Source organism: Ammospiza caudacuta, chromosome 2 (genome assembly GCF_027887145.1).
Source record: "Ammospiza caudacuta isolate bAmmCau1 chromosome 2, bAmmCau1.pri, whole genome shotgun sequence".
NCBI lineage: Eukaryota > Metazoa > Chordata > Aves > Passeriformes > Passerellidae > Ammospiza > Ammospiza caudacuta.
The window spans coordinates 85,307,215-85,321,283 of record NC_080594.1 but is presented as its reverse complement, the minus strand read 5'-3'; the positions used below and the strand labels follow the sequence as shown (position 1 = coordinate 85,321,283).

Below are 14,069 nucleotides of genomic sequence, written 5' to 3'. Positions count from 1 at the left end.
CAAAATCAAGCAATATCCATCCATATACAAAAGAAAATATAACAAAAAGTGAGCTGAGTTACAATTTTGCATCATCAACAACATTCTTACCTTACTTCAATGCATTTTTTAAAAATTAATAGCCTTCCAATATGTATATGCAGTAAGCAAATGAGCATTATTTTCCAGTCTAAGGTAGTATAGTAGAAGTGAGAGACTTAGGGAAATTTTATTTATCACAAGTACACAATCTATATGTATGCGTACACACACATGTACACAATGACAAGAAACCAAACCAACAGCAAAATCATCTTGGCATGTATTTCAGAAAATCTGTCAGGAAATATGCATCCATCTCTTCATTTTCCTAGTATAACTCATAATCCAGATTCCTTCCTAAAACAAACAAAATAGATGATTTTGAAAAGATTACTGACATCTCCGAGTCTGGGATGGAAAAGCAGCTTTAGGGGAGGATTAAACTCATTTTGTTGCAGGTATTATTAATGTTGGTGTGTACACATGAACTCTGTGACTAAGCTCTGCCTAGAGTCTTGGTGTAGCCAGTAGAGCTGAGAGCCATTTAACCCACCCTGAGCAGGCACCTCACCTGATGGAGGACTTGCTCACATCGCTGGCTGTTCTCTATTGCTGTAGCTGCTGCTAGACCAGGGTCTATTGCAGACACCAAAAATTAGGGTCACCTGAATCTCATCTCAGCTGTCCACTAACAAATATTTGGTTGAACTTTTTGTCCTCTCAAGCCCAACCCCAGCAGCAGCAGAGCCGAGCTCGCGTTCACAGACCCACAGGAGGCAGTGTGCTGACCCTAGAGAGTTGTGTGCAAGGGAAGATGTTGAGGACAGATATGAGGCAGCAATTCAAACTCTGTCTGGAATACGGACCCATTTTCACCCTTATTAAGCAGCAGCTCACTGTAAGAGTGCTTCCTGCCACTAAACAATGAAAAATTAGACTATAATCTTCTGCAGGAATAAAGAATTATACCTCTTTGCAGTTTAATGAAAACAGATTTATTTCATTCAAAGTCCAGTGAGCTCAACAGCAGAAAAAACACTCTACCTCAGCATAGCTTGTGACAGATAACTTGAAATCCTTTCGAAGAAAAAACAGCTCAAAGAAGGTCACCCATGTCTTGAGAGACATCTACTGCACTTTTTGTGTTTCCGTCTGGTATAGACCTTCTGAGATTTCTAGTTATTGATCTGTCTCTTCATTAAAAAAAGAGTAAGGTAAAAAGGTATCCTTATTCAATATTTAGATGTCAAGTAACAAGAGAAGGTATGCAAGGGATAGCTGATTTTATTTGGTGTTGACTACAGCCCAGAGCTCAGGATGAACACAAAAACATTGCCTGTAATTTTACAATTGCAGACAGGTAGAGGTTGGTGTGGCTCCATACCCCATGCTGGGAGGTGCCCTGGCAGTGGGAGCTGCCACCTCCCCTTTCAATCCTGTCCTACCACAGCAGTAAGTCAGAGCACAGAGATCTGCTGGACATGAGTGCATGCCAGTACTGGTGGACAATAGGGAATCCACAAATTGTTTTTGTTTTGTTTTTTTCTTTCAGACCAGGATTTTTTGCGGTGTTGGGGCCTGAAAAAAAAAAAACCTGGAGGCTGTAAAAGAATATAATAACAAGGGCTTTACCCTTCCTTGGAAGGTCCTCATGATGAGAAACAGCATAGAACTATTTTTCCCCAATAAATACTGCAGTCATTGTTATATTTGTAATTAAGTTTAAAAGAAAATAAAGTGTGGTTTATAATATGTATTAATAACAAGTTATTGGAAATTCCTGAAGAAGTAACAAGTATTCTAGCCTGAGAATGTCTAACTTGATCACCTCCAAAAATGCCTATAATAGGAAAGGGAGAAGGCATGCTACCCTCATTTTGCATCACCAGGACTCATCTTTTGTAGAAATGCATTTGAGGATGTGGAACAACTGCAGTGCAAGAGAAAGTGCTTGAGAGATTAATCAAAACAATCAGAATCACAGTGTGGTTCTGATTGTGGAAATATGCAGTTAGGCAGAAATAATTTAGTGTTCCCTTCCTGCCCGCTTTCTTCCAGGACATAAAAGGAAAAAAGTTGATCCTTCCATCAGGTGCTGTGCTGTAACCCGCTGGTTTTCAGATTCATTAAAACTGGATGATTACTTTCAGTTTAGACCTTTGGAGTTCATATCCATATGAGTAAAGTTTCCAGTGGTTTCATCCAATGTTTCTTTTTACAGTTCAGCTGTCTAGAACTGCCCATGCAAACCAAAATCTCATTTGAGGGAGATAACAATAGTTTTTCAGGTGTACATGGAAAATTACAGTGAATTAGTCCCATGCAAAATTCCAGGTCAAGGTTTTTACCTGTAACTTCTAAGAAAAGAGTGTTCATTCCAGCAGGATTGTTTTATATTGTAAATGTAGTCATCTCTTCTTAACTAAATGGGCTACAGCATCATAGTACCCTATGCCAACCATTGATGCACATTTGGTCTAAAAAAATTAGACTAGAGTGGGGGAAAATCCCTTCAGAGGCATTTAGGGTTGACATGAGATAGGTACTCAGTACCAGCCACTTCATTGTACAGATCTTCTCATATTCCCAAAAATTACTTGTTAATACAGCCTGTTCTGACTGTTTGGAGAAATTGCTGTCCACGTGCCAAGTCTGGACCAATTTAGAGTGCAGACTTAGGGCTAATTGTGTCTTAAGGGCTTTCTTTGAAATGACCATGACTTATGGTCCCTTTGTGCCCTGTGGCATAACAGGGCCATCACCCAGCATCAAGTCTCAGGCCAGAAATCCCAGCCACATACTCACTCTCTCTATCTGTACAATAGACGTCATGGCATTTAATGGAGAAGGAGAGTTCCTCTTTGAAGGAAAGGAAGAGAATGTAGTGAGCTACAATAAGGCAGAGATGTGTTGCATCAACTTCTTCCAAAATTAGCATGGCATTCTTTAGTACTTCCTAAGAGCAGCAGCATCAGAACAAGTCTTCTGCCATCAAGAGGAGAATCAAATTTGTCTATTCGATTTTGAACAGACTTGTGATGCTTTTCAGAAAGCGTTGAACAGACTTCTGATACTTACTCCTACAGAAGGAGAAAGTAAAGGGAGAGAAGAGGTAAGTAGACAGGTGATTCAGGTACTTTAAATCACTAATATCTTTCAGTTCATATTAATTCAGACTCCTAATTTTATGTGTTCTGATTAACCTCTCAGTTGTTTGGAACACAATGTGAACTAATTTTTGGCAAATAACAGTAACATATGTTTATGTGATTCATGCAAAGTAACACTCACATGGAAACTCCACCTCCTTTAAAGAATTCACTGGAAATAACACTGTCAGTCATGCCTCATAGCACACAATATTGTTTCTAAAGACACAGTGAGAATTATTACAGAGAATTCTCATCAATCTGTATAAGTTTGATGACTAGCAAAGCTCAGCAAAAGTATTAGAAGAAATTCTGTAAACTGCAGCTTCCTCTCAAGGGGCAGATGTGTGACTGGGTTTCACCAACAGGTTTGGCTATAGCGTGTCTCCTCCAAACAGATGCCCTGATTTCAGTGAAATTTGAAAAACAATTTCCTTGAGAAAATGTGGTATATAGAAAGTAATAGAATCTATCTATTTCATAGAACAATTCAAGAAGAGAAAATCACTCTGAATTCAATCTGCTTTATGTTCTTCTTGGCAAATTCAAAAACCCTATATATTTGATCCAAATTCTTTCTCTAAAAATGTCTTATCTTATAATAATGAGCATTTACCTCCTGTCTGCACCTCTTAATAGGTCCTAAAATATCAAAATATTAAGCTAACACAGACAGCAGGATAAATCCCTTTTATATTTGATAAGTATGGTTGTAATCATTACTAGCCATGGATCTGCTTACTGGGAAAATTTGACATGGTTTTTTTCAGCAAAATCTATCAACTAAATAGCTCATCTTTTTGAGTCTAGTGTTCTTCTAGACTTGAGAATTGTGGCTTTCCCATGAATAAGATTCCAGGTCATAATAGATTTAGTAGCTGTAAATATTCATCTCCTATAATAATGACTCAGACAATTTACTTATTGATATCTCTTAAAGTTTCTATGGTGACACAGCCCTTAGATATGTATAACCCTCTCCTATCATATCACAATAATACATCCTTTTGGTCAAAGACTCTACATATAGAAGCAAAACTGGAGAGGGACTTGAGAAAGACAAATGCTTTCTAGAAGCAAGTAAAAGTGTAGAGATAAAAATCTTCATTATATAGTTTTGAGAGTCAGCTGAGTCAGTCTGAGTTCTGACTTGCAGCAGCTCAGTTTTAGAGGGGTAACACTGATTTACACCAGCAGCAGGAAATTAGTCCTATGCATAATTTAGGGAAGAAATACATATATAATGAAGAAACACAATGAATTCTTGTTGGACATGGGCACATACACATAAGAAAATGTTCATGAGTCGACTATCTGAAATAATAACCAACATATAGTGATAAAAATTTCTTAAAACACAACACCACATATCTCCAACACAGATATTTGAGACAATTGGAATTGAGTAATAGAAGTTAACCTTTTCAAAAGAGCTGAACAGTCTTAATCGCCAGTTTAAGAATAATCTGTTTGAATAAGATAATTCATTTATCTTCAATATTCTTCTACACAAAATTTGTTTCATTTTTTTGTAATGTGAAATGTATAAAATACATCTAATCATCATGATGTGTCACAGACACAGCAATTTAGAAATTGAGAAGACCATCTGGATAAGATCAAAAAGTTCTGGCTTCCAGATCAGTTGTACGAAAGCAGTGAAATCTATTCATATAATATCTAATGTGTCTCTTCACTTCCACAGTTGGAAAATGTTAATACTGAAATCTCAGAAATAATTCCTCAGAAACAGAAATGCCATGCAGAGTGCTGGCATTCACTGATACAATGATGTCAGTGTTGGATAGATCACTCTTGGCAGACACTATTTACTTTGAGCTTCACAATAAAATGGAGTATTCAAAACTTCTGGTATACTACATCCACTTATCTTGTTTCAAGGTCTTTTCTTCAAGCACAAGAAGCTTCATACACCTCTCAAAAATAATCAGGAATCTATGTGAAAAATGAACGCAGGTTAGGGTTCTACAGAAAGCAAAAGATGAAAAAGCATAACATATCATAAGGTCTGATTTGTTTCTGTGGCTTCCCAAATTTTCCAGCAATGACAACACATATATCAACCAGATTAGTTTCCCATAATGCAGAATATTATGGCTCCATAACTCTTTATCTACAAATAGACCAAGAAGCCAAGTCAGACCACCTGTTGCAGATTCAAATTCAGCCACAAGTGTCACACATCCTGACAGTGCTGAGGAGAGTCTTAGGAATGCAACCACTGCTTTTACGGGCCGTTTCCTGCACCTGCTCAGGCAGAAACCACAGCAGTCTCTGAGTTAGATGGTGTTCTAGCTGACCAGCAGACCATGTCTTTGTGATTTCAATTTTTGTGTTAGAACTTTTTTTGGCTTTGCTGCTTTTCCCCCAAGGCACATTCTATAAAGTGAATATGGTATTCATGCTGTCACTCCTTTTTCGTTCAGTCTGATTCAGCTAGGCAGGACTTGCAGGATTTCTTTCTCATATCTCCATTAACAATCTCAGTGGAACCAGTAACCTTAATACTTGCATCAGCATTAGTAACACACAGTCCCTACAGATGTAACTTCTGTGCTGATCACCAAAATGTTATTTTCATGTGGAAAAAAACCTATGTGATTACAAAGAAAAGAGAGAGCTTTTGCATGACCTTTCTGAGTGATAGTGTATCTGTCTGGAGAATGATTTGAAATCAAAAAGTCTCTTGGCAAATTCTAGATCCTTGATTATAATAAAGGTCCAAGTACCTCCGTATGGACTAAGTTTTCTATTGGTGGAATATAGCTGAGTGCTGGGAAAAGCTGACTAATGAAGACACAGAACTGAGAATTTTAAGTAAAAAGCACTTAAAAAAAAAATTAAGTCAAGCCAGTAACAAGTGACCGATCAGCCTCAGAAATAGAGTTACCAAACATCCAATTAATATAAAATAAAGATGTCTACAAACAACTATAAAGACAAGTGAGGAAGGGGGAAGCCTTGATAGTTTGATGGGTACAGATATCATTTTCATTTCTTATACCTATGTATTTAATATTTAAACAAAAATACCAGTCAAACAAAAGGGAGAGAAGCAAATGCACAGGCAGTGGAAGCAAGGACAGGTAACCCTGGAAAAGCATAGAGATGAAATCAGATTATGTAGGGATGGGGCAAGGAAGGTCAAGAGGAAGCTGGAACTGAACTTGTAAAGGCATGCAAAAAATGAATAAAAAGGGATTCTATACATATATTAACAAGGAAAGGAAGGCCAAAGAAGGCATATCCCCATAAACATTGTTGGAAAACTCAACATTGGATGAGGAGGAGTCTGAGGTACTCAACAACAGTTTTGCCTCAGTCTTGAATGGCAATCTCTCTTCCTATATATTTTAACTGGACTGACAGCAGGATGTGGACTGGATCTAAAGCCCCTCCTACTGTAAGTAAAGATCAGGTTCCCACTCTCCTGAGGAACATGAACGTACACAAGTCTGTGAGACCAAGGAGTTACATCCCCAGAGACCCAAGGGAATTGGCTGATGTAGTTGCTAGGCCACACTCCATGATATTCGAAAAGTCATAGCAATCAAGTTCCAGGTGACTGAAACACAGGCAACATTGAACCCATCTTTAAAAAGGGCAAGAATTAATAGGTCAAGGAAGAGGCTGAGAACTACAAAGCTGTCAGACTCACCACTGTGGCTGGAAAGATCATGGAACAGATCCTGTGCTAGAAGGTGTGCCAAGGCACATGGAGAACAGGGAGGTGGTTTGAGACAGTCAATATGGCTTCAACAAGAGCCAGTCTTGCCTGACCAACTAGCGGTCTTCTACAATGAAGTTATCTAATATATTTCTCAACTAAGAGATCAAGTTCCCCCTTAGTAAATTTGCAGATGAGTGGAGTGGTTGACACTGAAGGATGGGATGCCATCCAGAGGGACCTAGGCAAGCTTCTTTACTGTGAGGGTGGTGAGGAACTAAAACAGGTTGCCTAGAGAAGCTGTGGAGTCCACATCCCTGGAAGTGTTCAAGGCCAAGTTGGGTGGATCTTTGAGCAACCTGGTGAAAGATGTCCCTGCACACAGCAGAGAAGTTGAAACTAGATGATCTTTAAGGTGCCCTCCAACCCAAGCCATTCTATGATTCTAATAATATTTTGATAAAAGAACAAACTGGGTTTTCCTCCTTGATTTTCCAAGGAGATGTAGTCGCATTACCTGGACTTCTAGTTGTCACACATTTGCAGACCTCTGACTTAATAGATGGACTAATTAGATCCAAGGGGTAAAAGTTTATATTTATGTCTACAAACGAGTATGTGGTGAAGAACATGTATTGTGCTCAGTACAAAAGGTTTTACTGAATTTATCTAAATCTTCTAGACTGTCATATGAATAGAGGCTCTGTAGTTAATTGTTTATTTAATATGTAACTGCAAATTCAAAACCTAAATTCAATTGCTAAATTGAAATAAAGAGGAAATGCAATTTTACATTAAGGAACATGTTCAATTCATCTTTGAATATAGAGCTGTCATCAATTTATTTATAATTCAGTAAGTGCATATAAACTATTTAAATACCTTTTGATTGCCAACTTATATACATAGCTTTGATTTCAAAGGAATTCTGGGTTTTCCAGTAACAAGAAAGGCAGAAAACGTATCTAGAAAAGTAAACAAGCCTCAGTGGGATCAAAGCATTAACCATTCTCTGTGTCTCTTCAATTACTACTAATCATTTGAGCTGCTGCAGTTCACAGAACAAATCATAATTCCCTGCTTTGGGAGGCATTGCCTGTATGTTTAAAAACAGACTTATGCACAAAAGATGGGTCTCAGAAAAAAGACTGTTTTATTATGTGTTCAATGAACAATTGTCCAGAAGTTCCCAAACACAATAGAATTTCTTTTTTAAGAAATGATTCTTTCAACCATGATCTAGAGTGAGAATAAATGATTTTCAACCTTTCAGATGTTGCATTAAGTTTCTGACTGCAGAAATGGAAAAATTGGTCAGGTTTAGCATAGGATAAACTCTGAATTTACAGAACATGAAACAAGTTGCTTTCCTTCCCGTATCTTTAAAAATTTGGTTAAATCCAAAAACAAATACAACTTTATTTCGACTCAGATATAGCTTAGCAGAAAATTGTGTCAGCTATATAAAAATCTGTCAACCTAGGCACCTTAACATTCTTAACATACCTAACACATTTTTTGTTTATGGAAATAGGAACCAAAGCATTCAAGTTTATCATATTTTAAAGTATACTGCTTTTCTTTACAGGTTATTCGCAAAGCGCAAGAAATCTGATGCCTGGACCTCAGAATGTTGCACCTTAATTTCTTTTTTGAAAGTAATATTGTTGTTGTGATATTTTGGAGAAAATGTAATTATTGTTCTAAAAAATAAAGCTGCTTTCAAAATCACCATCCTAATATTTCATCCCAGATAGATTTTTTTTTTCCTGGAAAAACCTAGTTCTACCACAGAGTATATTATTTACTGCAGAACTTAATCTAAGATCAGTTTAAAAAGAGAAAATGTGTTTGTCCATTATGTTAGACATTCTTGCATTTGAACACTAGTTAAATAGCCAAATTTTTTCATTTTAATTTATCAGAGGAAAAGGTATGTGAGAAGCAAACAGAACACTCTGGTTATGTTAATCTGCTGTATAGTAAGGCAGACAACACTGAGAATTTCCAAAAATATACAGTTCCTCTTAGTGTTCAAAAAGTCATAATCAGATAATTTGAACTCAGTAAAATTCAAAGGCAAAAATGGCCTATCTCTATAATAGGAAACTTCATTGGTAGCAAGGACAGATTTTTTTTCACCAATGGAATATGTTGAAGGGAATATCCAACTGGAAGAACTCAGATGAATTAGGATAAACAAACAGGTTCTGAACAGCTCTGTTTGGAAGTTCTTCCTGCGATACAGCTTAATTTACATAGGTTTGAAAATTAAAATAGCCAATATCATCAGTGCATCATTATTTGTTATTTAATGTCTGTCTTTATATGGTCACATACTGAAAGAAGAATTTTAAAGTCCAAATTTTGTGGAAACATCTGGGTTAATTAGCTCTTACTTCATCATTGTTTGTTACTTCCCAAGAAGGAAGAATTCAAATACCATTATCATTCAAATATCAATTGCTTTTTCATGTTGCTTCTTTACACAATCATGTTTAGTGTCATACTTCTGCTGAATGACCTTTTGAATGCTGCTTCCTGTTGGATGATGCATATTCCTTCAACGTCTATAATTATACAGAATTACAGGACTTCTGAGGGCCTCAGTCTCACCCATAAGATGTGGATTCGACAGATTAGACTAAATGTCAGCTGTTCCTTCAAGCTACTATTTCTGCCAATCCTTGTGCCTGGTATTTATTTTTCTTTTGTGTTTACCCTACAGGGCTCTATGAAAACTATCCAACCAATGCAGAACCAGAATGCTGTGATGTCAGATGGGGACTATTATCAGATCATCAACCCAAAGGGACTATAAAAACAAGTGGCTCAACAATGTGTCACAGGACATCGCTCACAGTTTCATCAGCATCAAGACTGTGTAACAGCAGACTTAAACTGTGTGTTCTTGTATTAATTCTCTTACATACAGTACTTACAGTCTCAGCAGCACAGAACTCAACAGGACTGGGCTTTGGAAGCATAACAACTTTGGAAGATAATTCAACCAATGAGGAATAAAAGAAAGGATTCATCTTACATGATAGAAACACAACAGGCCCAAATTACTACAGTAAAAAATAGCAAGGACTGAGTGCTTTACCCTCAGAGCTCTTCTTGAATGACCTTTTGGGTAAAATGAAAAGAATGGGCCGTTACCTAAACAACAAGGACACACAAATGCAGCTTTTTATTGACTAAAAGGCTGTTTGGTGACTTAACTTTCTCACACCATTTTATACACTGTGTTTTAATGTTTGGAGTTTCTTTTTTTTTGTTTATTTTTTGCACTTGTTAATACAGGATTTTATTTTTGGGACAGTTTCTCAAAGCTAAATTAAGTCTTTTCTCTGTTGATATATTTCTAGTCATTGTGTGTGTTCATCTGATAGTTCTGTCTTTTATGTCCTGTCAGTTTCTATTAGAGGAATGACTGCTATGATTTCATGACATAGCAAAAAAAAAAAAAAAAAAAAAAAAAAAAAAAAAAAAAAAAAAAAAAAAAGGAAAAAACACGAAAAAAAGAAAAAAAAAAAAACAGGAAAAAACCAAACAAACCAAAAAAACCCAGAAAAGCCCACAAAACACCCCAACAAAAACCCACAAAAAGAACAGCAAAACAAAATTTAACCAAAAAAGAGAAAAGAATAAGAAAAAGAAAAGAAAAAAAAGCAACCACAAAAAGAACCCCAAACAAAACTTACTGTCCTCTTATCCATGGGAACCATTCATCTCCTTTCCCTTTCCCATCTACCGTCACAGACAACATACATTTGCTTCTGTCTGTGTAATCACAATGAATGGGTACACAATTCCAGTGTGCCTCTGCCACTGTTGCACAAAACAGTTGACTGAGCAAACCCAAAAGGAGCATGAAGGGGGTTCCTTTTAGCTGAACAAACAAGTGCTCTCCTTACAAGGTGGGATCGGACAGTTAAAAAGTATAAAGAAATATATAACAAACTGTTGCTCCAATACCCGTTTTGAAGAAGTCCAGTCCTTTCTCACTGGTCAGTTGAACAGGAGCAGCCTTTTCTAGATATGTTAAGTAAAACCAGTTATGCTCAGCAAGTTGAATAGTTGGGAAGCCTTCATATTGGAGGTGAAGGATTGACATTCATTGTGAATCACGTTTTGAGTTCTGCTGTCACATAGCCAGCAGATTTCCACAGAAAATGGGAGCCAAGAACTTCCAAAATTCAACTCTTTTTTTTCACAACTGAATTACACTAGAAGTCTATTAACATCTACAATACAAATTATCTCCTTGGTTTGATTCCATTGTTTTTCTATTACCTACATGTTGTTGAAAGTAACTAGTTTATTAAGGATGCACAAGAATGTGTTAGCACAGATAAAGAAACTATTTTTTTTTAAATATATAGGACAACCGTTTTCATAAATGTGCAATAAAAACAGTAAATATATACTAGGATATGAGTAGTCAAGAGAAAAGATTGTAATATGCTGGTTTTTCATTGTTCGGGGTGGTTTGGAATTTGTTTACTTTTATTTTTTGTGGGAACATTTCACCTGCTGAGTGTATGAGAACTTGCTTTTTAAAAAGGCTTTTTAGAGTTTACAGTAGAATCAATGGAAGGAAAAGTTAATAAGGGCTGTTTTTAAAAACTTTACATTCCTTCCTATTCTCTAACTACACTTGGGAAGTGCACTTTAGAGATGTTTTCTGTGTAGCTGGGAAATGAAGGAAAACTATAGAAAATGTTCTCTTAGGAAATAAAATATAGTTACCTACTTTCTAGCTATGAAGTACCCCTTGATAAATATTAATGTTGTAAGAACATTTAATCACTGGTGCATAATGCGTTTTTGTATACAATTTACGGTCTGTTAAATTCCGGAGAAAAACAAAAAAGAAGATAACCATGCTGCTTAAGCGGTTCAAGATGCACATGTTAAGCTGCGAAGCTCAAACATTTTGCAAGAGTATTTGTTTTGATAGTGTTTTGCTACAACCTGGACTGAGGAGCCTAAAACGATCTGTGCAAATACGACAACAACAAAAAGCACCAGCTAATGCAAAATTCTTCAGCACTGGTTTGTTTCTATAATTCCTCCCTTCCCTTCCTTGCACATGCTATATTTTGTTCAATAAAACATGGTGCTTTTTTATTTATTTTCTTTTCTTTTAGAGGCACATGTATTAATTACAGTAAATTGATGCAAAGTTGGGGGAAATGTAGAAATGCAAAAGAAAAAGCCTTAACTAATGGTAGAATGTAGACTTTTGAAGGACAGAAATGTTACTGAAAAGTTATGGAGCAATAACTGGGCAGTGCTCTGGTACTGTACAACAGCTGATAAGTCACACTACTGAGAAAGCTCTTACTAGGTGAGCTCTTGTTCAACTGACCTCTTAATTCTAGTAAGTGTACATGGTCAGTAAACAGTTTGTTATAACCTTTATCTACCTCTGCTGTGCAAAGGCCATCCAACATCCATTCCTGTGATGTTCCTCATGGTTTTTTGTTCACACCATTACTCACTGTCATCTATTTTTACGCTGTACCAATACAGTACCTAGTCTGGTTCATTTCAATTGAATTGGCACCTGAAGAAGAGTTTTTATTATTTCTCTTTTGCTTCATGATGAATTAATGTAGAGATCTATCTTTAAAGTATTTTATTTCTTCTTTTCTGCTCTTTTTAATTCTTCATCCCTTACTTTTCTATAAAAATGTTTTCAAGTGGTGTCAGTGAAAATGACTCTTCCTCTGCTTGGCTACACTCAGTCATGTGTCATACAATATGAGAGAGACAGGAGGAAAAACAGTGACAACAACATCACATACATAATGTAGCCTAATTAAACTTGGGGAAAATGAAGCAGAAAACAATTACAGACTTTCAATTACAAATACAAGATGTAATAAATTCATCCCCCTCTCCCTACCTGGAGTTAGTGCCTGCAGTTCAATGGTCTGTGAATTTTCTCTGTCATCTTTTTGAGGTCTATTTCTTTAATTTCTGAAACAAAGAGTCATGTTGCAGTTGAATACTGCTGGGGTATCTGTTGCCATTTTCACTCTAGCAGTGGGGTAAGAAGCTTCTCTTGGTGGTACCTGGGACATCAGGAGTAGACAAAGACTCTTCTATGAAGTTAAGCAACATGTAATCATGTATGATGCAAAATTCCATCCCATCCATTCTTCATTCGTAATAGTTTTCCTGGCACAAACTTAAGCATGCTTGATATTGTGCACATATTACTTTTTTTCAGAATAAATTTGCATCTTGCCACTGCTATAACTGCCATCTTGTTCCATTTCTCCTTGTACTGTTTGCCTAATACATACATGATAAAGAGCTGGCTTAAGAAAGAAGTAACACTAAAACCTTACTGCAAATGACTGAAGAGAAGAAAAAGAAAAAAAAGAATATTTATTTTATGATCATATGGAAGAAATTAATTTCCCATGTCTTTTATGGTCCTATTTTCTGCAATAGGGAAAATGCAGATTTTGTGCAATATGTTAATACTGCTAAGCCAAATGTCATATAACATAACCAGAGCTATATGTTATTCCTTATTGCATTTGCATTCAGTAATACAGTATATTGTTGCTTTCGTTTCATTAAAGAGACAGTATCTTTTTTCTTTTTTTTTTTTTTTTTTTAATATAGCAGGTGAAGGCTGTTCTTCTACACACCATAATTTAAAGACAAAAAACCCAACAAAATGTTAGGATGAAGTTTTAGTTCTATAAATGATGAAATCAAGCCATCAGCTGCCAAAGAATCTGTTGAACAGTAGTTACAAACAAAACAAAGATATTTCTCCTTGAGAGATAAAAATAATTTTATTCTGCATGATTAAAGAAGAAAGAGTAAAACAATGAGAGATACATTTCAAAGAGCAGAGAGAGCAGGTGTCATCTGATACACATTGTGACTCTCAGCTTCTATAGTTATATTCCTCTATTGAAGAGTGAGGGACAAAGCATTGTCTTCTGCTCTCTGTATTTATGATAATGAATGTCCTTTTTGCAAACATTGCCTGTCTGCACAGAAGATACCTGCCTACCATGAGAGCTGAAGGTAGCACATGCACACCAATTTACGCAGTGAAAACTCTTGAGTGACTATCCAAAGCACAAGCAAAACTCATTTGTGGGGTAGACCTAGTTTTTAGGAAAATTCAAGATACATGTGAAGGGTAACCTAAGCAAGGGGTCTGTGAAGGTGCC

The 14,069-nt window shown here is 36.3% G+C and overlaps 1 protein-coding gene across 1 annotated transcript in view; it reads left to right on the top strand.

The window, feature by feature from the left end:
• NALF1 (NALCN channel auxiliary factor 1) overlaps positions 1-13,081 on the top strand; it is a 439,284-nt gene extending 426,203 nt beyond the window's left edge. Inside the window, exon 3 of the mRNA XM_058799990.1 lies at positions 9,587-13,081. Coding sequence (XP_058655973.1) covers positions 9,587-9,882 — 296 coding nt within the window. The 3' untranslated portion in view covers positions 9,883-13,081. The remainder of the gene's footprint in view (positions 1-9,586) is intronic.
• The last annotated feature ends 988 nt before the right edge of the window (positions 13,082-14,069 follow it).